This window comes from Pseudonaja textilis, chromosome 3, assembly GCF_049901715.1.
Source record: "Pseudonaja textilis isolate UNSWEBS1 chromosome 3, rPseTex1.2, whole genome shotgun sequence".
NCBI classification, from domain to species: domain Eukaryota; kingdom Metazoa; phylum Chordata; class Lepidosauria; order Squamata; family Elapidae; genus Pseudonaja; species Pseudonaja textilis.
In genome coordinates, this window is record NC_141992.1 from 116710291 (window position 1) to 116737293 (window position 27003).

General features: G+C 38.6%; 1 protein-coding gene across 1 annotated transcript in view; it reads right to left on the reverse strand.

The window, feature by feature from the left end:
* GABBR2 (gamma-aminobutyric acid type B receptor subunit 2) overlaps nt 1-26320 on the reverse strand; it is a 351494-nt gene extending 325174 nt beyond the window's left edge. The window contains exon 1 of the mRNA XM_026701028.2: nt 25124-26320. Coding sequence (XP_026556813.1) covers nt 25124-25423 — 300 coding nt within the window. The 5' untranslated portion in view covers nt 25424-26320. The remainder of the gene's footprint in view (nt 1-25123) is intronic.
* Nucleotides 26321-27003: the final 683 nt, after the last annotated feature.

Below are 27003 nucleotides of genomic sequence, written 5' to 3' on the forward strand. Positions count from 1 at the left end.
AACTGGCAACTAATGTGCATTTTTTCCTATAAGTCATTCTTGTCATTCTGTTTCTCTCTCTATGCCTGGGCAAAATATTTATTTGTTAATAGACATTGGTACAACCTAATCTACTTTGCAAATTTCTTCTTTGCTCAGTGTTGTTGCTGTGGCCCACCAGCTGCCAGCTCTGCTTGGACGATGAGGAGGTTGGGGAGGAATTTGGGCCAGTTCTGGAGTCTGATGGATGCTCTGTGTCAGACGCAGAGATACAGTCAGGGACGTCCAACATTTCCCAGCCACCAGAGCGCTGCTGCCTTTGGAAGCTGAGGAGGAGGAAGAACAGCTGGGGCCCGTTTCAGAGAACTGTTAGGGGAGGGAAATAATGGAGGTCAAGGAGTTGACTTGGGAAGCAAAGCACATGTGGATGCTGAATGGCCCCTCCTGGCTGGGGAATAAATAGAAGGAAAGGGGAGTGGTTGTTGTAGGAGACAACAGTTCATCTTTCTGAAGATTTTGTTCATTGTGTTTCGTGCCACAGAAACTGCTTGCCAGAACTTAATTTACAGCCTTTCGGCTGGAAGATCAGGGCTTAGCAATTATCACAAGGGACTGGTAATTATCACAAGGGACTGACAATTATCACAAGGGACTGATCTGTTGCTGCCATTAACTCTTTGAAGAACTCTTTGAAGGACTCTTTGAAGGACTATTGCCTGGAATTTTCAGTGGGTGAATGCAATTCATTCACAAGAGATAAATAAAGAGGAGTTTTTTGTGACAAGGAGTCTGTTTCTTGCTTCTGCTGGGTTAGAACAGATGTCACCTATGGGAATTCTATTTACATGAGGGGGGGCGGGTTGGAAAATCTGCTCTCTATTGTCTTTCTATGATGCTTTACCTGAACATGTCCTTAGTAGTCATATTCTTTTAAACTTCCTGGATGGGACCTCATATGCAAACAAGAATGCTACAATTTATTGCACTTGTGATAAAGTTTTATTTGGATTTGCCAGAAAAAAAAAATCATTGTTGAGTATTTTGTTAGTCCCCACTATGAGAAGGAAAGAGAAGATCAATCAGGTGACCAAAGGCCAAGAAGATCGTGTGATTCATCTCATAATGTGGCCTCTTGAAAGACGTAACCCTGATCACAATTAAGATCTCTTCCTCCATTCCTCCAATTATCAGAGGAGAGGTCAGCTAATAAGGAAGATGATTGGTGCTCTTGCTTAACCATTAGGACAATATGAATTATCTCTGGGGAAACTTCATTGCTGAGGGCAGGTGCTGCTACACAGCAGGCATGCTTCTGAGATCCTAAATAATGATATTGATGAACCCAGAGCCTACTAATCTTGCAGAATTATATTTTTCTTTTTAAAAAACACTTTATTAAGTACAGATGATTAAAATATACAAATATACAAAAATAAAAAAGTAATAATCATACAAATAGACATCAGCACAAATCATATTTCTCTCTAATACATTTGATATATTGGTAGTGATTAAGTAACTCATAACAGATATTAAATGGTAAATATTCCTTATCCCTTGTGAACTAGATACTATCTATATTTTATATTATCTAATATTCTATTGTTATTATTGGATTATAACTGTGTTATTTTGTAAATAAATCCTTTATATTGCTTATTCAATAAGAAAGAGAAATAAAACTAATATTTTATAAATTCCTATCATTAGACATATATGTAATAATATGTTTCCTAGGTTCATTTATTTTGTACATTCTTTTTCTTACAGTTTTTCTTACGCCATTTCTCCTTGGAGATTACCAGGATTTCTATGTTCCACATTTTGTTATAGTTATAGAACAGCATAGATAAAAGTAAAAAATCAAACTTAAACATTTCTCTATAGTTTTTCAATCTAATTGATGAAATAAAGGGAACTCTTTCTAGAATTCTGTTTTTTCCTATCATTTATAACAATTCACACTCTAATTATCATTATTAGAAAGTAAAGATCCAGAATAAAAATTATAATTATGATTGAAAAAAAACAAAAAAAGAACAGGAAATTATAATTTCCATGCAAGACTAGTGTTGAGGTAATTCCCCGTTAGGAGAATGAATGCATACAGGGAGACGTATTTGAGAGAAGTGTTTGAATAATACACACACAGTACACAGATACACTGTACAGTAAATGTAGGTTTTTACTTCCAGAAAGGTTTAAGCAAAGTCCAAAAACAGTCCAAAGTCATTCACAAGTAAATCAATCAGTTTTCAATCCAAGGATAATCCAAATATGAAATTCCAGTGTCAAAAACAGTTCAGTAACAAATTTACATCAAATCCAGTAATATCAGTCAATTAGAAGAAATGGACCAACGGCAATACTTTCCAACAGAAGGAAACAGAGATACACTCACTCTCTTCTGAGACTCAGACTAAAACAAACCAGGTTTCTGGCTCCATCTTATGGCCGTTTGAGAAACCACACCTAATTACAGTTTTGCATTTTCTTAAAGTTACAGTTTTAAAATGTTTATCCTGGTTTATATATTTCTAACCCAAATAGCTGTTAGGTGACTCATATTCCTAACAACTAGTATTTTCTAGATTTTCCAAAACAACAGATAGATATTGGTTCTGTAACAATATGGATTTATTTGAGTACATATGTAGCAGAATGGATTTACTAAGAGAAACCAAGATTATGAAAAGAAGAAGCAGGATTTGAATGTTTGCATACTGTATTTGGTGTAAACAGAGTACTTTCAGAAATTTATTTGTTCAGATGAGCATTTTCCAGGGAGTGAGAGACCTTGGGAGATGAAGATACAGCCATAGAATCTGTTTTTCTATTTTTAAAGGATATTAGTAGATCCCTGCTATTAATGGTGATTGTTAGTTCTAAAACCTCAATCAGAAAATACTAGAATTATGTGACTGCTAACAAAAAAAACCAGAAAAACCTAGAATGAAATTAAAAGTAAATTCAGTAAATTAACTGAAAGATGATTCTGTGTAATTTCTTGTAACATTTTAAAATAATTGAAAACTATTCCTCTGCTAATGTGACACTCAGAAAAATGTGTTAACAAGCTTAACATACTGAGGCAGCTATTTAGTTTAGATATTTACTGAGGTTTTTCTAATCTTCCCTTAATCTCCCCCCAACTTCAGTTATGTTGAACAATGTCTCCCATATTTTCCACACAGACCTAAGAGATGGGCATAAAGTTGGCTGACTGCTTTTTGTCTGCAAACTCCCCCTTTAAAACTGATTATGAAAGCAATTAATATCTATGTTCAATAATATGAATTAGTGGTAATAGATTTTATTTATTTATTTATTTTGACAAGCATGCATTCGATATAATATATAAATGTAAACATGATTATTAATACATGAAATAGATATGAATAAAAGGGACGGGAGGGACGGGAGGCATGGACAGTAGGCATTAAGAGAGGGACGGTAGGCATGTTGGTGCGCTTATGCATGCCCCTTACAGACCTCTTAGGAATGGGGTGAAGTCAACACTAAACAGTCTGAGGTTAAAGTGTTTGGGGTTAGTGGAAGAAACCACAAAGTCAGGTAAAGTATTCCAGTCATTGACCACTCTGTTGCTGAAGTTGTATTTCCTGCACAATAAAATATTAATATTTTATTATAAATAAAATAAAATATTAGCACAATAAAATCATGGGAAATGCTGATAAAAAGGGAGAAGATGTATTGAATGAAATCAGTACGTGTTCTAATGGTTGCTTGATCTTATTAACCTAATATATTTTTGACTACACAAGGGAAATGAGTATTCAGTTTTATTGTTCATATTCTCAGCTCTGGATAAGATCATCTTGTATATTAGTTTCTGCAAACTGTATATTTGCAGATGACACCAAGCTGGGGAAATAGCCAACACTTTAGAAGATAAGCTCAAGATTCAGAAGGATATAGACAGACTGGATGCTATCCAACAAAATACAGTTCAGTAGTGAGAAAAGTAAGGTTTTACACTTAGGCAAGAAAAACCAAATGCAGTAGTACCTGACTTAATACAGTAACTGTAACAGGGATCTAGGAGTCATAGTGGACAACTACTTAAATATGAGCCAGCCATGTGCTGCCAAAAAGACCAATGTAGTCCTAGGTTGCATTAAAGAGAAATAGTATCAAGGTCACATGACGTTCTAGTACCACTTTATATTGTTTTGGTAAGACCACACTTGGAATACTGCATCCAATTCTGGTCACTATGATACAAAAAAGATGTTGAGTGCCAAAAAAGATCAACAAAGATAATTAGGGGGTTGGAGGCTAAAACATACAATGAACAGCTGTGGAAACTGAGTATGTCTTGTCTAACAAAGAGAAAGACTGGGGTGACATGATACCAGTGTACCAATATTTGAAGGGCTGTCACAGAGAAGGAGGGGTCAACCTATTCTTCAAAGCACCTGAAGGCAGGACAAGAAGCAATAGATGGAAATTAATTAAAGAACAAACCAACCTAGAAAAAGGAGAACTTTCCTGCCAGTGAGAACAATAAGTCGGTGGAATAGCTTGCCTCCAGAAGTTATGGGTGCTCTATCACTGATTTTTAAGAAGAGATTAGACAGCTATTTGTCCAGGATGCTATAGCCAATTGTTCTCTGGTGTTTTCTTAAAGCAATGCACATTTGATTTTAAACAGATGTTATTGATATGCAGAATTTATTTATTTTAAAAGCTAATAGAATTCAGAACTTTTTTTTATTAAATATGAACATTTGATTAAATAGGGAACATTATATACCTTAATGTTAACTTAATTGCATTTTGTCTGGGGTTGTTTGTTTGTTTTTGCCTGTGGGCAAGCTGTAATATAATTTGCTTTGTTTATATATTTTTACTACTCCAAGAGTTTCACCAATGAATTTATAGAACCATAGACTAAATATTAAAAAACATATGAAAAATACTAGTTTATACAACAGTGAGCTTCTGTTTAGCAGATGTTTCCAAGCCATTCTTAGTTATAGTGAACTGAATCATGGTTTTACTTAGCCTAATATTCAAGGGACACTAAATCAGAACTAGACAATCAACGTTTTCCCTAATGCAATCCTGATATTGTTAATTTGTGATCCCATTTTTATTCATATATTTAGACCTTATATTATTTTTATAAATAATTCAAGGTGACTAACATACCTAATATTCCTTTATCCTCCTATTTTCTATTTTCATAACAATCTTATGAGGTGGGTTGGGCTGAGAGAGAATGACTGGCCCAAAGTCACTCAGCCAGCTTCCACACCTAAGGCACGAATGGACCTCAAAATCTCCTGGTTCCTGCCTAAGCCACTAAACCAAACCTAAACAAACATGTTATTTCCAAACACAACCAAAAAGAGCAAGAGTGAAAAAAAGAGAAAAGTTTAAAGATCTGTTCTAACAGAATTACAACTCTACAATACATTGAATAAGAGTTCTGAAAGGAATTTGAGCTGTCATTCTACGGACAAGGTTGTCATTTTGTTCTTCTGCTATTAAAAGTATGGCATGCAGAAATTAAATAGGTGGAACTTTTCCCATTTATTAACTCTATGCTAAAAGGAGTTATTTTCATTTGCTTACTTTCTATGCTACAAATTCTGAGTGAGGTTACTGACACCAAAGCACAGCCTTTTTTAATCATCATTTTTAAGATGTGCTGCATGCATTTATGCTGCAGCATAAATAGAAAATCCATCCAACTGGGTAGCTTACTATACAAAATAAGAGTAGAAGGTAAATGACAATTTCTAAGGAAAAAGGTCCTTTCAAATGTCCTTCATATATACCTCTTCATAGTACATGTTTTGATAGACAAAATACATTGCTTATTGATACAAAAATATTATCGTATACAGAAAAATAACGGTTGCACAAAAAGCATGCTGCAGTTCATTTTCTGCATGCAAATTATTTACTACAATTTCATTAGAAAAATATGTTATGATTTTTCCTAGTTCATTTATTTTCTACATGAAGATCTATTTGTTTGTTTATTTTTTTATATTTGTATAAAGGAGCAATCAGTTCCCCAACATGCAGTATCAAGCAATACAGCCAAAATGCAGGTTCAATTCCTCTTTCTGAGATAAAAAGCAAATAAACAACAACTCAGTGTTGAACATATTAATAGAATAATTACCATTTAATGATTTAGCTAATTAACTATTCAATATGCTGATTATTATTCAACTAATTAAAGCAGACAACCAATTTAAGAAACTGAAAAAAACCCAAACAATATCTGAAAATCAACCACAGAAATATTTACTGTTGACAAAATGAGATTAAGGTAGAGCTTTCAAATATAGGTTACAAAAATTGGGACAGCCATTGGATGGCAAGAAACAATTTTTAATCTGTTTCCTGCCATCTGGATTTTATAGTCCAAATCTGGTAGTTTAACCTAAGAAATATTCTGCTGAATACAACCCCACAGGAAAAGAACAGAAAATCCGTCCCTTTCTTTTAAGGAGATTTCAAGTTATAATTTCCACACTGTTTTTAAAAATGCATGTATTTTTATTCCAGTGAACAAAAGAACAGAGACCAAATCCATACCCCGAGCTGCAGAAGAGAATGGGTAAAACAAGGTAACAGAAGATTCTTAAGAGTAAACTTGTATGGTCCTAATGTGAAGCTTACAGGAAGACAAGGTGTAACCAAGATTTCAATTCTAGGACTGGCACACCCTAAATTCAATAGGGTTTGTTGAATTAACCTATTCTATATTCACACACACACACACACACACACACACACACACACACACAAGCCAAATAGCACCTTTAACACATATCCACCACACAGAAAAACTATACTATTTTCTCTTTATAGAAATTAGAATTTACTCCTTTTACTACATTCAAATCACTAGGAACACATGCCATTATTAACGTGGGGCAAGGGAAATATAAAGCCTTAAACAGGAAATAAATGTACAACATTTTAATAAACATTACAAGCAAAATAGGACAACAATAAAAATAGATTAGAGAATGGCATAAGGCTTTGTACCATCATGTTGCAAGCAAGCTCTACTACTTTTGTACATGTGTGCAAAAGGTATGCATGTACATGTTATGACACATATACCAATGAGGTGGAGCCTGCATTATAATGGCATGTGCTATTTTCATTATTTCCCTCCTCAACAATTTCATGGGAACCTTTGCCTATATCAGAACTCTTGAAATATAAAGTATCCTTAAGCTTGCGGGGGGTTCTACCTATCGATCATCAAAGTGTTATTATTACATAAGATGCAGAATTTTTAAAGAAGAAAAAATGATTTCAAACATATATATGGCGAATTTCTATTTCCGACTTTTAGGAGGAAAGTTTATTCAATATTACCATACTCTTGTTTCTTGCTTTCACAGAAAATTTTGGAAAACCCAAATAAGATATCTTACTTGCAAGATTTATGTCAGCCTTTCCAGGAAAACCAGATAGGTAGTATGACTAGATGAACTAATTCTACTTTATTATACAACAACATTAATGGAATCTTGCAAATTTGAAAATACAAAATTGATAGGTAGGTAATCCTCAATTTATCACCATAACTGGAACTAGGATCTTTGTCATTGAGCAAAATAATGGTTAAGCGAGATGTCGTATGACTGCTTCACTTGAGAACTATAATGGTGGCACTGTCAGGAGTGGGAATCTTATGGGTAGTTAAGTAGACAGAGAGTCACAGGTAAGAAGTGAGGAGTGCTTCAGGATGGATGGATGAATAGACAGGCAGGGAGGCAGGCAGGCAGACATTGGAAAGTTTGCTTGTCTTATGCCTTTTCCTATATATGCAAATATTAAAATACTGAGGATTTTTACTATGTTTGGGCCAATTCACACTTTACACAGCAAGGAAATTTGGCACTTCTGTGTATCAGCAGTGAACCCAATGAAGTGTAAATTGGAGATTCATTTTGTAAATACACTGAGGACATATTCCACAGAGCCCCAGCCAATTAAATATTTCTGCTGTGTTAAAAAAAATTGGATTTGTTTGCTTCTGTTATTATTGAGGTATGCATAAGTGAAAATATTTAAGTATACATTGATCAATACAAGTTTTAAACCAACTAAAGTACATGTAGACATAAATATGATTGCTTTGTTAAGAAAACGCACAACCGTTTCAATATGTATATCCAATATTTCTAATAAACAATATTTGTCTAGATTAAGGCAATGGGAATTATACTTTTGATATATCTAACAATTGAGCCCAAATGTCAAAAAAGCTACTTAAGAGTTTGTGCAGCTGAATTATTTTTTCAGCCAAGGCTATTTCTTAAAAATAGCCACTTTTCTTAAAAAAACTAATTTAATTCACTTTAGCTTTATAGTGTTTTGATAAACCTTAATCCTATTTCTAACCAATATTAATCTGGAATACTGAAGAACTTCTGCCAGTTTTAAATCTGCTAGGAGGTTCATTGCATGAATCTCAAATTACAGAAAACTTAAAATGCATTTTTTTCATAATGTTCACAAAATTTCCCCTATTATTAGATTTTTTTAATCTAATGATCAAACAACATCTCCTTTAAAAAAGGAAATGGTTAAGACAGACAGTCAATTTTGTTTCAGGAAAAGCCAATTTAGAAACACCTGTATTATCCATTGAACTGTATGTGTTGGTTGGCTCTCACACATACAACAGAATAAAGATGTCTCAATTCTAAAATGAATTTAATATTACATCACTGTTTTCAGTACTCGAAATCAGCATAAATTGCTTTTTACTATAATGTTTTGTAATCAAATAAGAATTCTGATGTGCAAGTGCTTGACATTTGTTAATTAATCTTAAAAAAATAGTAAACATCTCCCAAAGAAATTCCAATCACTGAACGGGAGTGCATACTGCAACACTGTTATATGGCACAATTATGTTTCAGCTGTATTTTCTAATCTTGCATGGTTATTGAATTACTTCTGTACTTGCATTTTACAATAAAAGGGAAGGTCAATCACTACCATAAAAAATTCAAAAATAGTAGCTATTTCCTACTATGCAAATACATTGAGAAGCAAGGAGAAATTACCAATAATTCTAATGCATGTTATGTCTTCCTTAGGGAAACAGGTATATCCTGGGGGACCAAAAGCTTCTCTAGTAAAACTGTTAAATGACAGATAACATGAATAACCTTGAAAGAGAAAATTAACCAATATGTAAGCCCCCCCCCCCCAAAAGTGCCCCAATTATTATTAAAAAGGAATAGTTTTTAAACTATAGTGCTTTGGTAAGGCAGTTGTATTTTCCTGCAAGGTGAAGCCAGAAAGAAAGTTTAGAGCATGTTTTAATGGTGGATTGGCTCACACAAAGTGACAGGGAGGCCCAAGTGCAAAAAGACAGCATCATACATAAATCAAATGTTATACCCTAAAATATGCTGCAGAATTCTCTCCAAAAAAGTTCCATAGAATCCTAAATCTGTGGAAAGATTCAATCGCTATTTTTAAAAAATTCTAAAAATGTTTATGTTTTTCTATTTAAATCATAGAGGGAGGAAAGGGTGTTTTGTTTGATCTTGTTTTACTTGCCTAGAAATAATTGTTAACTACTAAATAAATAAATGCTGTAGGAGGAGAGCTGTGTTAGTTTATGACAGGCAAAACAGGAGGAGTCTTGTAGCACATTTTCGGGCAAACCAATTTTATTAAAGAACATAAGCTTGTATGAACTACAGTTTACCTTATCAGATGCATGAATAGCTACATTCCAGTTGGATTTAAACACAGCTGAGCTAAGTGGAGACAAAGACAGGGGTAGGGAGGATAGTTATGTAGATTCAGGTTGCATATGTCAGATTTCAAACATCTTATTAACATTTATAATGTGTTAAAAACCCACTGTGTTATCTAAAACCTGAAATGGCCTGAAACCATTTGATGTACTTTTGTTTAACAGTTGCTTGCTCACTTATGCTATGAAATGTTTCCCCACCCCCTGCCCAATGGCTACTTTGAGATCTGCAATGGGATATGTGAAGTTTCTGACGTCTGTGAAAGCACTGTTGATATAAATGTGAGGTTGGCTTGCTATCAGGGTTCCGGCGATTGCCCTAATTAAATCACAAGCCTCGAGCCAAACTTCAAAAGAATCCAAAAGATTTATTAGGAGCAACATATTGGCATTATTCCAGTTGAAGGCAACTCTGACACACGTGATTTACGGTCACCTGTGACCCTGTTTCCCCTCTCCCCCCTGGGTGTGTCATCAATCAGATTCTCCAATGAAGCACATTCACAGACTGGGCATCATCAATCACATTCTCCAATGAAGGCTTTATGAGTTGACAAGTAGCTTATTAATGCAACAAACCTTAATGTGTACTTTGACTCCACATTTACATCATAGCCCTTCAAATTCACAAACATGCTTATGGATTTGCATAAATGTTGTTAGTCTCAAAGTGAAATACAGGAACTTCCCTTCAGGGATAGAATCAGAGATGGGCTGCTGCTGGTTCACATCAGTTCTGGCAAGCCGATAGTTAAGATTAGATGCAATTTGGCAAACTGGCAAATCCCATCACTGGCTGGCCCCGCCCCCACCATTTCTGGACCATTTTTGGCCTGTTTTTTGGGCTATTTTCAGGTCATTTTGGGGGTTGTTTTCAGGCCATTTTTCAAGACAAAAACAGCCTGAAAACAGCCCCCAAATGGCCTGAAAACAGGCCAAAAAATGGGTCGGGCAGGGCCAGCCAGTGATGGGATTAGCCCCCATCTGAATCCTATCTCTTCTTTTGAGGCGAGTGGCTGGGAGGAGGGGCTGGATATGATGAGTGACATCACCCACCTAGTCACATGACCAACCAGCCATACCTACCTAGCCAGAGAACCGGTTGTTAAAAAATTTGCAGCCCACCACTGGATAGAATCTGTCTTGCATGGAGGGATGTCATTGAATCAACAGCCCATATTTTGCTGAGGTATCCTTTGTATCATTCATAGTGCTCTGAATCAATAGCACCTTTCATTGTAAATTATTCCAGTTGTTCTATGGAAGGGAATGTGTTTTTCTTAATACTAATAAATCTTTAGAAACATTAAACATGGTAGCATAATATTGTTCAATTATGATTGCCGTAAAATAACTTTGGGTATAATTGAGATCTAAATTAGTGTTTCCATTCTAGAAGGGAACTAGCTATGCAATCTACCTTTTAAAAATTTGATATTAAATGTTTTCTAGTTTATATAGAAGCTTGCTCTGTAAAAAATGTTTAATTTAATTTAACATTCTTCAAGTAAACATTTATTCCACAACAAATTTTTAAATGATAAGGGAAAATGACATGTTAAACACATCCAAATCATCTTTCCAGTCTGCCCTGGAACATTCATAGCACTGAAAGAAACATAGCACTGAAAGAAACATAGCACTGAAAGCTATGCACTGCAGAGATAGTATTTACATTTGGGCATGCATTTGATTTAGGCTAAGCAAGACATATAAACAGAAGGCTCTATTATCCTTACCTAGAATGGAAGCAAGAGAGTAGTGAACTGAAGGTAAAAGAGATTTTTACTATTTTCCATCTTTGTTTGCCCACATCTCTCCAACCAAATACTAAGCTATATTTTAATAAGGATTCAAGCAAACTGGAACAGATACAAAAGAAAGGCAATAAGTACCATCAAGGAACTAGAAATTTGATAAAGAACATTGGGGGAATTATATATGCTTAATTTTGAAAAAAAAAGATGACTGAAGTGGAAATATAATAGCACTCTTCAATTACCTGAAGGGTAATCACATAGAGAAAGCTCTGACCTATTGACCTAGAACAGCAGGACAACAAAAAATAACCATCTTAAATTGCAGATTCTGGCTGAATAGTAGGAAGTTGATAGAGGTAAGGTTTTATTTATACATTCAAATTTGCTATAACCCCCCCCCCCCAAAAAAAATCTAATGCATTCTGGGCAGCATACAGAACCATGAAATCCATAAAAACAAATAAAACATAAAGCCCAGGCTGAAACGATCTTAAAAGCAACAGAAACCAAAACAAAACAAGGTCCTCAACTGTACATTAACCCTAGGCCCGGGACCAAAGCCAAATTTAAAGAGCTTTCCAGAGCTATAGAAGAGAAGCCCTGCCCTTATTTCTGATGGTCTCCAGTTTGCCCCACATCTTTAGGAGGGTCAATAGCCTTGACAAGGATAGAGGACTCTGTAGAGCTAGTGGCATACAGGCTAGCTGTTGACGAGTTGTGAGCAGCATGCTGGAATGCACACTGTAATGCTCAGCCTCTGCCCTCTGCCACTGAGAGGCAAGGAGAAATTGAATTCAAGGGAAAAATTAGGCTTGCTTTATTTCACTTTAAAAATATATATATATTTTTATTTTATTTTATTTTTGCAGCAGCCGACATTGGCTAAAAGTCCTCAGTGGAGCACAGATGTTAAGAAATGCTTTAACAATGTTAAGTTTTTTAGTGTGTTCAAAAACTCAAGAAAAACTGGAGCCAGTAAAATTGGCAGGGGGGAAAATAGGGCAATTGTATCACATTATTTTTCATTACTCTTTTTGTTCAGTTCTATTGCCTTAATTTTGCTTCTATTCTGTTTCTCTCTTTCTTTATATGATCAGGCTAATGAGTACTACATTTGGTATATAGATCTCAGCATCATGTAAACTTATTGTAGCTAGCCTACTTCTTTCTATATTGTGTTTCTTGAAATAAAAAGATTCCTTCATTCTTTATTATTTCGTGTTAAAGTTAGGCACTCCAAAACCACCCGAGACTGGAAATCCTGGTTAAAAGGGAAAACTAGACTAAAGTTGAAGAGTATTATCCTAAGGAAGGCAAAGAATATACTCCTATTCAAGAACTGGTAGTGGCCAAAAAAACACCCCTATCTGTAGGTAATACTTTTTCACTTGGGAGTTAGATTATCCATTCCCATACCCAAGAGCCATGGTGGTGCAGTGGTTAGAATGCAGTACTACAGGACTAAATCATTGCTCACTCCAGTAGTTCAATTCTGAACGACTCAAGGTTGACTCAAATTTCCATCCTTCCGAGCAGGAGTGGGATGCTACTGGTTCAGCCCAGTTCTATAGAACCTGTAGCTGCAAAGAACAGCTGACACCAAACCGGTTCGGTGTTTGGCCCACCCACCTGCCCAGGCTCTAGGCTGTCCTTTATTCTCTGCTTTTCCCTCCTCCTCCCTCCTTTGCGCGGCACAGCTGAGGTTGAAAAAGCAGGAAACAAGAGGATTTTCAAACGCTGCACACCCAAGTGCAGCGCTTATCAGCTGTCCAGGCAGCACAGCTGATGATTACTTGCAAATGCTACACACATGATTGTCCCCAATTTGGAGAACCGGCAAATCGCTCCACTGGCTGGCCCCGCCCCTTCCCGCCCACTCACTCCTTACTTGGCATGCGAGCCATCTAACTTGCCTGGTTTGGTAAGTTATTATTTTTCCTTTTTCCGCCCCCGACCATCAGTTGTTCTGCTCTGCCAGAAGCAGGAGATTTAGATTAGCTAGAAAGCAGGAAATCCTTGGATTTATTGCTTTCTAGCTAATCTAAAAGCAGAGCCGAAGCTTCCTTAGGACTGAAGCTTTTCATTGCAGACTCAGGTAGCCGATTACAGATAGATCTCTAAATTAATTTGTGATTCTGTAAGCAACTCAATCTGCCTGCCTGCTTTGGGGTAAAAGTTGCTCTTTTTTAAATAAAAAATTCAATATTTACAAACATGGTGTTTTGTGAGTTAATTTTGTGAGTTTGCTTGCTGGCAAATTTTTTGAGTTTGCTTACAAGCAAATTTTATGTGACAGACTCAGGTAGCGGATTGCAGATAGATAGATCTCTCTGTGATTCTGTGAGCAACTCAATCTGCCTGCATGCTTTGCCTGCTTTTGGGTAAAAGTTGCTTTTTTAATAAAAAAATCAATATTTACATCAATATTTATAATATTTACATACAAGCCAGGCCCATCCAGTTACATGACCACCAAGCCATGCCTAGTCAGCAAGCCACCCCCACCCAGACACATGACCACCAAGCCACACCCATAAATTAGGCCACACACACAGAACCAGTTGTTAAGAAATTTGAATCCCACCCCTGCTTCTGAGGTTTATGAAATGAGGACTCAGGCTGTTTGGGGCAATATGCTGACTCTATAAACCAGTGACCCCCAACCTTTTTTGTGGCACGGCCCGGTACCGGCATCACAAAATCATCCGTGGCCCAGTACCAGCATCACAAAATCATCTGCGGCCCAGTACTGGCATCAGCACACATGGCAAGGCGAGCCGAGCGACCAGCCAGCCAGCCGTCCCCCGCTTCTCCCTACCACCTTCAACTCCTCCTTTGTACCTGTGTTGATGGGCTTCGGGACGGCTTCGGGACGGTCGCTTGGCTCGCCTTGCCATGCGTGCTGAAAGAATCCTCGAGCCTTAGTTTTGTTTGAAGCCGCCCCCCGCCCTCGATGAAACTAAGGCGCGAGGATTCTTTCAGCACCCAAACGCCGCTTTCTACCCAGAAAAGCTCACCAGAAGCACTTTTTCATCAAAACAAGATGGTGGTGCCCAGCAAACCGGCGGCCCGGTAGAAATTGTTCCACGGACCGGGACCAGTCTGGGGACCGGTGGTTGGGGACCCCTGCTATAAACTATTTAGAGAGGGCTGTAAAGGATTGTGAAATGGCATATAAGTCTAAATGCTACTGCTAGTGTATTACACACAAACATACATACATATGCACATGCATACACAATAAATATACAACCATCTCCCCTCTCATAGACTTTTATCAAGTCTATATGGCCCTTTTAATTCTATGATTCCCTTCATAGATCATTTCTCTGGAGGAGGTTCTAATGCTGAGAAAGGTGGAAGGAAAGAAATGAAGGGGACGACCAGTAGCAAGATGGAGAGACTTGGTTACAGTGGCAGTGAGTGCACCATTGAAAGACCAGGTAAGGAACAGGTCATTATAGAGAAAATATATCTGGTTGGTAAGAGTAGACACTTACATGACAGCACACAGTCTTAGATCACTACTTTGTAGTGGTGAAGAGTCTTGAACACTCAATGACAATACGTTTTCAGGAATTTACAGTCCAGGCGTTTGCCCAGATGGCAGGTCATTAAAAAAGTATTCAGATTAATATGATTCACTGAAAAAAATGGCAACCCACTTCAGTATCCTTCCAAGAAAACTAAATGGACATGCAAAACCAGGACAATGTCCAGATGCTGGAAGATGAAAGATTATTATTATTATTGGGAAATGATACATGGAAACAAGCAATAGCACTGACCAGTATTTCTGGTGCAAACAGAAAGTTTAATATTGCAAAGATATGTATAGAATTGGTATGTGGCATTTTAGAAGATGCTGCCCAAAAAAGAGATGCCTACTATTCAGAAGAGAGAATAAGATAGACAAAATTTGAAGTACAGAGATATCACACTGACAGTCAAGTATGCATTATTATGGACAGCTGTGAAAGCTGGATCATCCAAAAAGCTTAAGGAAGAAAAATTAATACTTCGTATCTGTGTTGGAGAAAATTGTGAGAATACCCTGGATTGCAGGAAAAACAAATAATTCAATACTAGATGATAGCATGATAAAATCAGATTGCTGTCTAGAAATACCAACAGTGGAGCTAAAGCTAAAATATTTTGGATGTAATACAGTATAAAGGCAAAATTCATTGCAGTAGGCCTCAATACTTTGGAAAATCAAGAATAGTCAACAGAAACTGACAGAATATTTTAAAAAATGGAAAAAAAGATACCAAACTATAAGGCATGCAGGGAGGGACATGTTAGAATTCAAAGAAGCAGTTAATAATGGACAAAATTTCCTGTTAAGTCAAGAAGAATCAGAAGCAATCGAGCAACAAATTTACGATTCTATGATACATAATTACAGCAACATACTAATCCTTATATTCTGCTATTTTTTTTATACTTCAGGCAGAGCAACGTATACCCTGTAAAACAGTTGTGTGAGAAAACCAGCTGGGAAATCGCAACTACTTTCCAGTTAAGGCAGAAGATACTTTTTTAAAGTTATAAGGAAATATAAAATGCAATTCTACCCCACTGTACCCTTTACACCAGACTCTTCAATCTGATGACTTTCAGAAGAGTTGAAGTACAACTCAAAGCATCTTGTTATTGTAACAAGATTGTATGATTGTAACATAACAAAATGATTGTGAGGAAAATTGCTTTAGTCTCAGAATGATGCAAGATAGTTTTTGCTTCTAAGGAAGTTCCTTTCAGAAGCTACACCAAAGGTGATTTGCAATGTTTCCTAGCTATTACTGTACTTTTTTAACTTTTCCTCTTTTAGTATACATATTGTCCCTTTACTTTCAAGAGCCGAAATCACCATGGAAGACAATGCATCTTCTAAATCCTAATTGAAAAACTTTAATTAGTTCTTTCTCTGCATGAACAGAGGACAGGAAGGCCTGGAGGAACATTGTCCATGGGGTTGTAATGGATCAGAACTAACAACAACAACTGTATGAATGTTGCAAGCATTCATGAACTGCAGGCTGGCTCTGTTAAGTGAAATGAGTGGCATGAAATAGTCCAGCATACATCTAATTATTAGCCACATACAAATTATTAAAATAGCCAATCTCTCTTTTTAAGTACATAACTTTTTAGGGGTCTTCCACATGAGTTGCTAACCATGGATTGAAGATACTTCAGCAATGGATTGTAGGAAATGGAGGAGACCATGTTCAATTCACCCCTGATTCACTAAGACATTCTGAACTCACATCTTCCTGCTACAGTTGGAAAGGAGTGTTTTCTAGAATTTTCCAATCCAAATCATGTTGTCTGGTCAACATGTTACACATACAAACCTAAAATTAGAGGCAGGAACCTGTTTGCTCCTACTGGGCATCTGAGACTGGCAGATATGTTTCCTCTCTGTTTGAGAGCTGCTGATTTGCAGACTTTTGGCAGCAGGAGTAAAGTTCTTCTGCAATGCCATAGATCAGCATTTGCCAACTGGTGGGCTGCGGCCCACTGGTGGGCCATGAGAAAATTTTGGTGGGCCGCAGAGAAATCTCACCCCCAGAGCACCCACACAAAGCAATTAATCCAGGCTGCGCAGAAACACAAGGCTGTGCCACCCACATGGCCCGTGGGAACCCTCCCTGCCAAATCACTCCTTACCTGGTAAACTTACCTGCTAAATTGCTATTTTTCCTTTTTCCGACCATCATCTGTTCTGCTGTGCTGGGAGATTCAGATTAGCTAGGAAGCAGAAAATGGTTGGATTTCTTGCTTTCTAGCTAGTCTTTAGATCTTCAGCTCAGCACAGCCGAACCTCCCTTAGGACTGAAGGTTTGCTTGCAAGCAAATTCAGTGCAGACTCATGGCAAGCAAATTTGAGAGACTGAGCTAGCCGATAGCAGATAGATAGATCACTGAATGATTCTGTGAGCAACTCAATCTGCCTGCTTTGCCTGATTTTGGGTAAAAGTTGCTTGTTTTTTAAATAAAAAAATTAATATTTATATGCATGGTGTGTTGTGTGTTAATTTTGTGAGTTTGCTTGCAAGCAAATTTTATGTGACAAACTCAGCTAGCCAATGGCAGATAGATAGATTTCTGAATGAATCTGTGATTCTGTGAGTAACTCAATCTGCCTACTTTGCCTGATTTTGGGTAAAAGTTGCTCTTTTTTAATTAAAAAAAATCAATATTTATATAAATATTTATAATATTTACATACAAGCCATGCTCAGCCAGTCACATGACCACCAAGCCACACACACAAATTAGGCCATGCCCACAGAACCAGTTAGTGGTCCCTGGGATCTAAAATTATGAGTTTGGTGGTCCCTGAGGTCCAAAAGGTTGGCGACCCCTGCCATAGATGATAGATAGATAGATAGATGATTGATAGATAGATATTCCCCTCCTCTCTCTCATAGTTGACAGGGAGGGAAAACACCTCCGCTTATTCCACTCTGGCGGAAGAGCCAATTCCCCTGCTTTCATTCCCACGGCGAAGGGAACTGGCATAGAAAATGCTGTTCATTTGGCATCATCACAGTGATTGGAAAGCCAACAGCAGAAAGTCTTCTGTTCCCATTTTTGGCACCAAAAAGACCTTCCACCTTTCTCATTCCCCCATTTCTCATATAGAAACAGAATCTTTATTCTTCTTCATTGCTGATGCAGAACAGAGTTTGGAAATATGGTAAGCACTTCTTTATACTCAGAGTTTGCTGCCTCCTCCAACATTGGATAAAAGCCCTTTAAGGCTATTATGAGGAAGTTTCATTCAAATTTATTTCTGACTTCCTTTCTTCATTTGTAGCTCTTCCCCTAGAGGAAACTGGCTTCAATTGTGTATCAGTCTGCCATTCTGAAGTTGATAATTCCTTGAGGTGCTGTGTCCCTCTAAATTGTTATTAAAATATAAACTGTTCTCTAAGGCTGGATTTTCCAATTTGGACAGTGATCTGCTCACATCAGAGCTCCTGTTAAATAGTTCCTCACAATAATTCACAGTGTTCACAAAATGCTGCCATATCTTATTTTTTTTATCCTATCTTATTTTAAATATTTGTCATTTTGGACATTTTGCTAGTAGAAATCATCACTCATAGATGACAAATTTACACACTTTAGAACAATAATTCTTTTAAAGTACAGACCTGTCTGTTCATGGAAATTATGATACAGTAAAATGCTGTTTTCAATGTTTCTGTATACCAACAAGTATACAGTTCGATACATTTGCATGCTATGTCACCTGCTGATTTTTGTGTATCAAGAAGTTATTATTTCCCAAACTGCAATGGACAAATCTGAATATTGAACAAACACTGCAGTCTCATTATTTAATTTTCCTTTTTCTTTGGCCAATAAACTACACTGTCAACTTATTAGGCCAGGATTTAGGCTCTATTAATAGAGTATATCTGCCTGCTTCACATATAACATAAGGTCACATCATGCTTATCCTACTTTGCAGGCAGAACTCAACTTTCGACCATAATATAACCTGCCCAGTGCAATCATAAATCATGACAATCATAAAGCATATAATCACGTAACAGACCTAATTTTACTACCTTTTGAGAAGCAGTTGTTCTGCAGCAATCACCATGGTCATTAAGCTATGAAGCATTTGGTCACTAAATCACTGGTCTTAATTCAAGGATCCTTATATTTATTGGAATGCCAGAACTACATTATAGTAGGCAATAAAGCAACAGTTCCTCTTTCCTATAAAAATCTTTGAAAATAGTTGATATATTCTGGTTTGTTTTAATTCTGGATTATTAATTAATCTGAAACCCTGTCTTACATTTGATTTGGTTTGTGCTCCACAGAAAGCATTCATCCCTTGACAGGGGATTAAAAAAGGAACTCTGTCACTCAAGAGGACAAATTCACAGGGAAAGGTAATAATTGAACAAACAAATAAATAGCACTCTCCCAAACTTCTCATTTCTTTTGTTACCGCACAGTACTTCTCAATGAGCATAATACAAAATTAAAGATTTGATTTCCACATCCTAAACTACTTGCTACCCCCACAACACTCAACAATTAACAATTTCATGCAGAACATCTGGTTACTGGCAAAAAATATAAAGGACTCACCAAAAAAATGCTGTGATTACATTCCTTGTCAATAAAAATAAAAGGTAATGATAGTGATGAGGTGGATATTTTTCTGCAAAAGCCTCTCACTGTCACATGGAAACAATTCAGTTTCAGAATTTTGGTTTTTTTAATATTGCATAATTTGAATGGAATTGTATTAATTCATGAAGTAATTAAATTGAATACTAATCTAAACAAAAGTTTTGTAATATTTAATTTCCATTTGCCATACGACTGAACCCTAAAGTTTATTTTAGAAGGCTATATAATTTGTTAATTTTTAGCATTACAAATTAATAGTATAGATATAACCTCAAGTAAATATTTCCTTATTAGATAAAGGATGCTACATCTGGTTTCCTATGCTTAGTTAACATTTTTCATTCACTTATCTTTTTAAGAAATGTATTTAAACCCAGATACCTAGAATTTGAACCCTGTTTCCAGAGTTCAGTATAACTAGCAATGCTTTCTATTGTCTATTCTTAGTCAGTGTATAAATAGCAATAACATTTAGACTTATGTACCACTTCACAGTGCTTTACAGCCCACTCTTTACAGAGTCAGCATATTGCCCCCAACTATCTGGGTCCTCATTTTACCAACCTCAAAAGGATGGAAGGCTGAGTCAACCTTGAACTGCTGGCAGTCAGCAGAATTAGCCTGCAATACTGCATTCTAACCACTGCATCACCACGACTCTTATGTTCAGGATTGGTCCTCCACCAATTGGAGCTCTCCTACAAATCACAAAATTACCAGTCTTGAAATGACCCCGGTGCCTCGTATATAAAAACAACTATTACATCAATATTTGAAATATTTAATCAATTGAAATGTAATCATTTAAATACAATAGAGAAAATGCTAGAACTTATATTCTTGTAACATTATTTTATTTCCCAATCTTATTTCCTGCAAAAAGATTCCAAGAACAATCCTGTGCTGTTCAAGCAAGTTAAATTTTTAACAAAATTATTAAATAGTAAGTAGTCTATAGGTAGGAATGCAGCCTTCAAATTATTTTGAATAGTTATTTCTTTCACCAGAAAAGAGAGAAATTGCTTTTTTTTTCTTTTATCTCCCCCTTCAGTAAATGACAATAAATAGATTGAACACTCATTTCTCTTGTACACCAATCTGCAATTTCCAGCACTACCCATTGCTTGTGCTTATTTCTATCTACCTCTGAAATGACACAGCCTTGCCCAAAGTGGATGCCTTTAGTCTGATCACGGACATTTATACAATAGCTTTGCTGGCTCGGGAATTCTAGTTATTGATCTGCCCATCTGAAGAACACCTACATTGTGGAGGCAAAATTGAACTTCACTGCTGAAATAACTGTAGAGGTAATATTTTTTTTTTGCCTTGGAAAAAACTATGTGATGGCTGTATTGATACTAAAACATCCAATATACTAAACCCATTCCTATATTCTTAACTCAGTGAAAACGGTAGCTACCTTATAATTGTCTGATGGCTCTGCACTCTTGTATCTGATGCTTCAAATCACATGCAGATCCTTTTCACTTTCAGGTTCTGATAATTGCAACAGTGATCTCATTTTGGGCCCAAAATTTCTTAGAGAATCTTGTTATAGGCCTAGAAATGTAATTTTTACGGCAGGAAAGAAAGAACTCAAGATCTATTGTACTTCCTCCTATCATGTTTTAGATCAATCTTCTACAATCCAGCATCTAGTTGATGCATTGGTACTACAAATTCCAACATTCCCAATATTTGTTTGAGCATTTTAGAAACTACAATCTTATCTGGATAATTTTGATGTGAGAAAACTATAAGGAACATTCCAAATATTAACTTCCTGGATCACCAAAGCTGCCATAAGCCTTCTATTGAACAGAAATTATTATTACAATAAAACTAAGTAGAATTACTATTTTTTTTACTCTAAAGCAGTTTTTCAACCTTAGCATTTAAGATGTATGAACTTCAGCTCCTAGAATTGCTGAGGTTGAGAAATACTGCTCTAAAGGATGTGTGCTATAGATTCCAATTTGCTTATATGAATAAGGTAGCACCATGGTCAGCTCATTTGTGGCTTTTCTTGTTTACAACTGCTCCATATAGCTCTGCAATTTCTGCACAGAATAACCTTGAAATGTCTCATTTATTGGAACCCCACAGCTTAGAATACAATTTCTTTCTCTCCCTCCTGCCCTTTCTCCTTGAGAAAATAATTTCTGATTCTGAGAATGCCATTCCACCCCCCCCCCGCCAAAAAAAGGGTAGAAAAAATAAAGCACAACCTATGGCGTGCTTTATGAATAAATCTAGCTATAGATTTGCAGTATTGATGGATAAACATTAAACACCTAGCCCAAATAGCTACTGTTTATTCATTATTTTTAAAATAATTGTATATATGGAATAATACCTCACAAATAGTATTATGTTAGAAGCAGTAACAGTGTCTTTATACTAACTGATCAAAAACACAAAAAAGAAGTTATTTCTATCATGTCATTTTTCCTTCTGTTTATATCTAAATGGATTCTCACCTTGAAATAAAATCAATCTAAAGAAGAAAATTATGTAAGAATTTCTGCAAAGCTCACATAAGATGACATGGTGTCACTAGTTTGAAGTCAGAGCCAACCAAATGAAGATCAACCTCTATCAAGCATAATGTGTCATCACATCTATGCATGACAAAATTAAAATATCTGTGTTCTTCAAAGCTAAGTATAGTTCAAATTTGCTATATCACAACTAGATTTAAATAGAGCATTATTTCATGTGTGAATGGAGTTTTCAATAACTACATATCCATTTATAAGCCCAATTCCTGTTTAACCAGAAAATCTATGCTTCCTTTTTTGAATATCTGCATAGCATCATTTCTGATTTTCTTTCCTATCAATATACATGAATTTACTATAAAAAAATCAGAGATGTATGAAACAATTCAGAAGTTAAAGACCTGTCTTGCTTTATGTTATTTCTTCCCCAGAATATTAAACAATGACAGTTCACAATGTAACCTACATCCAAATAAAGATATTCAAAGAAGGATCTTCTCATATGCATCTTTGTTGGATTTGCATCCAAAGCTACAAATGTTGTCTTTATGTATTTCACTGATTCAATGTTTACTTACATAACTACATATAGATAAAACTGGAAGATTAATATTAAAAATATTATTTTTAAATTTAACCCTAGTGAGCTGTTCAAAGATCAATGATAGCTCTTCCTATGCTAGTTTAAAATCATTATCTGTATCCTAGTTTATTTGTGCATTTCAACATACAGTTGAGTGTGAAACATGGCACTAAAAAGCTTATAGTGTACATAAAGATAATCTGAGGTGATGTTAATAAAAGGTCCATCAGCAGGGTTGTCTCTGTATGTATTCATGCATACCAACTGTAATTTGACGCTGAAGTTATCAAGTGATACACAGGATTTGGTTTTACTCTCACTTTGCTAAAATCCAATTTTCCAAATGAAGATGAAAACATAGTGTTATGAATGTAACCTTAGAAAAATCTCACAGCTGTTTATTTGAACTTAAGATGAACATGGATATTATACCCAGTTCAAAGCTTTTCAATAAAGGTTTCTAAATTTGATATGAACAGAAAAATGTCGAACATCTGCCTATCTCATTTTTAATCCTGATAATTCCATTTCCAAATCATTTGTTTAAATGGGACAGAGATAATTTACTGGCAAATTTTCTATATTATACAAAAATAAGGACCATGGCCATTCTTACCTTCCTACAAATCATCGTCACCCAATTCATCATTACCCATACGACCTTTCCCTATTCAAAAGTCATGGCAATTGAAGATCACAGCACTCCCTTAATTGTTATCTCAAGAGAAAACGAGCCCCCAACATTTATAATGTTTATAAACAACCCATAAGTATAAGAGAAGCTTATTTGGTATCACTTAAGAAGAGTTAAAACCTTGAATTTCATTGGGAACTTCTTATGGCAGGTACCTTGATAGAGAGCGTCAGACCCAAGCATTACATAAGAAAATGCTGCCCCCTTCAGGCAAGGTCCAACATCGAATCAACATTTATTTGCCGCAAACACGTTCTCAGAAAACAATCGGCCTCCTATGTTTGCAGTGGGGAAAAGCCACCCAATGATCGCACTTCCCTTGGTCAGTCCCACAACAACACTGAATAACCTAAGAACCTGCCTACTATGAATTCTGTACGGTCTGCAGCCATCCGCTTTCTCTCCCACTCTCTAAGCTCACGGATGTGAGAACCAGCGTTTACAAGAATTATGCATGGCAGACATACTACGAACCACGAAGAGAAAAGCTGCAGGATTAACTCTTTCGGGGCTTGCGCTGAGTAGAATTCACAACTAAGTATTTCAGCTGCCCATAAGTCTCACCTACTTTTCTTCTGGGCACTCCATGTTCTTTGTATACTGTGTGTCGGGCTAGAAATAGGCACCTGCCGCCACATTAGCTATTTATTTGTGCGGCTAGAGGACAAGGAACGAGGGATGCCGCAAAAGAGGCACCACGTCCAAGGAAGGGTAGTAGTTGTTGCTATTGCTCTGGGAATAGCCGGCATCTTCTCTCCTCCTCCTCCTCCTCCTCCTCCTCCTCTTCTATATTTTGGCACACACCTTTTACGAAAGATGGGCAAACCTTCTCCCTCCTTCCTCTCTGTCGGTCCCGCTTTCCTCCTGCCTTTAAGCACTAGAAATCCCACTAGCTTCCTTCTCGCCCTTCAGGAGTTCACAGAAAGCATCAAGTGGCGCTCCAAGTACGCAAAAGGCTGCAGCTCACCTCACTTATGCAGGTGGCCAAGCGCCTGCTCCAAGCTCACCAACCACAAATCCCTGACGCGTCTCCGTTGCTTTAAATAACGGGCGGCGCTTTCTCAATAGTGCTAAAGCTGCAGGTTTACTCGATGCTGCTGGGCCAAAAAGCTACCGGGGGGTAGGGGGGGGGCAACAACCCGTAAATGCTAAATTGCAGTCACCAAACGCACGCGTGGGGTGGGGTGGGGTGGGACGAGAAGGAGGAAGGAGTGCAAACAAAACCTGAAGTCACTCCCTATAAAGCGACCGGAATTCGTTCCCAATGACTTTTTTCTGCTTCACGTTATTCCCGTTGGCGGTCGACCACCGTTGCAGCAGCAGATGGTCATGACAAGACGCTAGGGAGATAACCTACACCGGCGCGGCTCCGTTTTGAGCAACTGGAATCCTTTCCGCGTTCCTTTATTTCCCTTTCCCTGTTACGAGTCTCAGCATTTCTCTCCTAGGCCAATACCTGCCGTACGAAGTGGCATTATAAAAGCCAAATGGCAAGGACCACCACCACCCCGCACACACACACAAACACGCAGACCGGCATCCCATCGGCCCCGTATCTCATAATCAAGGACAACGACGTTTCCCTCCCAAAATCCAATGCCGAAAGGCGCCCGGCGCTTGGCCACCCAGCGAGCTGCCTTCCCCCTCGCTCACCTCAGTGTCGTAGTAGCGCAGGTCCAGAGAGTAGGGGTTGAGCAGCGATTCGTTGAGGATCTGCTCCATTGCCAACTGCATAGCCGGTAGGACCCCTCGGCCGATCTTGCCCTTGTCCACCGAGTCGCTCAGCGGCATTAAGCCCATGATGGCAATGGGAGTCGTAGAGGAAGAAGCGGCGTTGGCGGGAAACCCCGCCAGTCCCCGAGAGTTGCTCCGCGCCCAAGCTAAGGAGAAGAGCGGCAGGAGCAGCAAGGCGGAAGGGATGGCCGCGCTCGGCCGCCAGGACAAGGCAGGCATCCTGCGGGGGAGCGTCTGGGGGAGAGCAGGATCGGGGCGCCCGCTGCCCTCCGCCGAAGAGAGGGGAAGGGGCGCGCGCGCGCTGCGGCGGCCCCCTCGGTTCGATCCTCCCGGCAATGGCGCCTGCTCTTTCCTCGGGGTGGCTAAAAGGCAACCACTCTGAAAAGCAGCAGCGGTAGCGGCGGCGAAGCTGCTGCTGCTGCCGCCGCCGCCGCCTTCCTCCCACCCTCAGTCCAACAAGAACAAGAGCACCTTCTCAGCCCCTCACTCAACCACAGCCAGGCTGGGCCAGGGCGCCCTCAGGCTTCTTGGCGCAGGATCCCAAGCCGGTGCGTAAAAGCCAGGAGGACCGAGGGGAACATGGGGGAGGGAAATCTTCGCTCTTCCAGGCTGGGGAGGCTACTGCCGCATTCCCCCGGAGCTTTCCCGACGCCGCGTTGCTCGCTGCTGCTGCTGCTGCTGCCGCTGCCGCCGTTGCTGCAAACAGACACCGCGCCACACCACACACGGCGCGCACAAGTGGCGCGCACAACCGGCGAAAAAGAAAGAAGCAGGCGCGGCAGCTCTGGAATATGGGAAGCCGGAGTCCCTCCGTAGACTCGCCCCCCCCCCACGGGGGTGCTGTCACTTGGCTTTGGTCGCTCGCCTGGGTCCGCCTTTCGTCTCTGAGACAGGGCTTCTTTCCTTGCCGCCACCGCTGCTCTTGCTGCTGGTGCCGCTGCTCCTGCTTGGGAACGCGTTCCTACGCGCTACCCACGAAGAGACGACACCGACACGAGACGCGGGAGGTGCAGGGTTTGGGCACGTCCAATAGCCCATTGGAAGGCGGGAATGGGGGGGAGGGGAGGGGATATTGGAGGGAGAGAAGACGGCGTGGAGGTGGTTGGGGGTGGGGGGTGGAGACCGAAAGGAAAGGTTCGGTGGGGGGAGAGTCGCCCGCGTCCGTTCCCTTCCCTCGAAGCGTTTGTGTGCTGAAATGCCCTCCCTCTGATTCGCAGGCGCGCGCTCGCGCGCAGGCACGCTCGGACGATTCCCTGAAGTTAAAGGGCAGGCGCCGAGGGGGCCATTTGGAAGAAGCTGAGGTGCCCAGCTGGCACACGCAGCTGTAGACCTTGAAAAGGTTCTCTCTTCTATGTCGGGAACCCCTCAAGAAGAAGACCGGTGGCGCTCCTTCGCGTCCGCGGAATACAGAGAAGCCAAAGGACACGAAAGTGTGAAGCTGCCTATTGGGCTCCGACCCGCTTTGTCCTAGCCTTTCGCAGAAGCCGCCGATTGCAACCCGGGGAAGTACGGATTGGGGATCTGTCAGGGGGCTTTGGTGGTCCTTTCCGATTCCTTTTGCTTTTGTTTGGTAAGGGCAGGTAGCCAAAACAGCTTGGTGTCAATGCAGCTTGGTGTGGGGCTTGGGGAGTTTCATCCAGCTTGTCAGATCACACATTCCTCATTAACTTTGACCTGGGCAAGTAAGACAAGGTATATCACTGGAGACTTGCAAATATTTAAATTATACTTTTAGAACAATTAAAATTTAAAATAGGGTACAAGCTTTCAGTCTTCCGGTCCAGTGAGATAAATGCAAT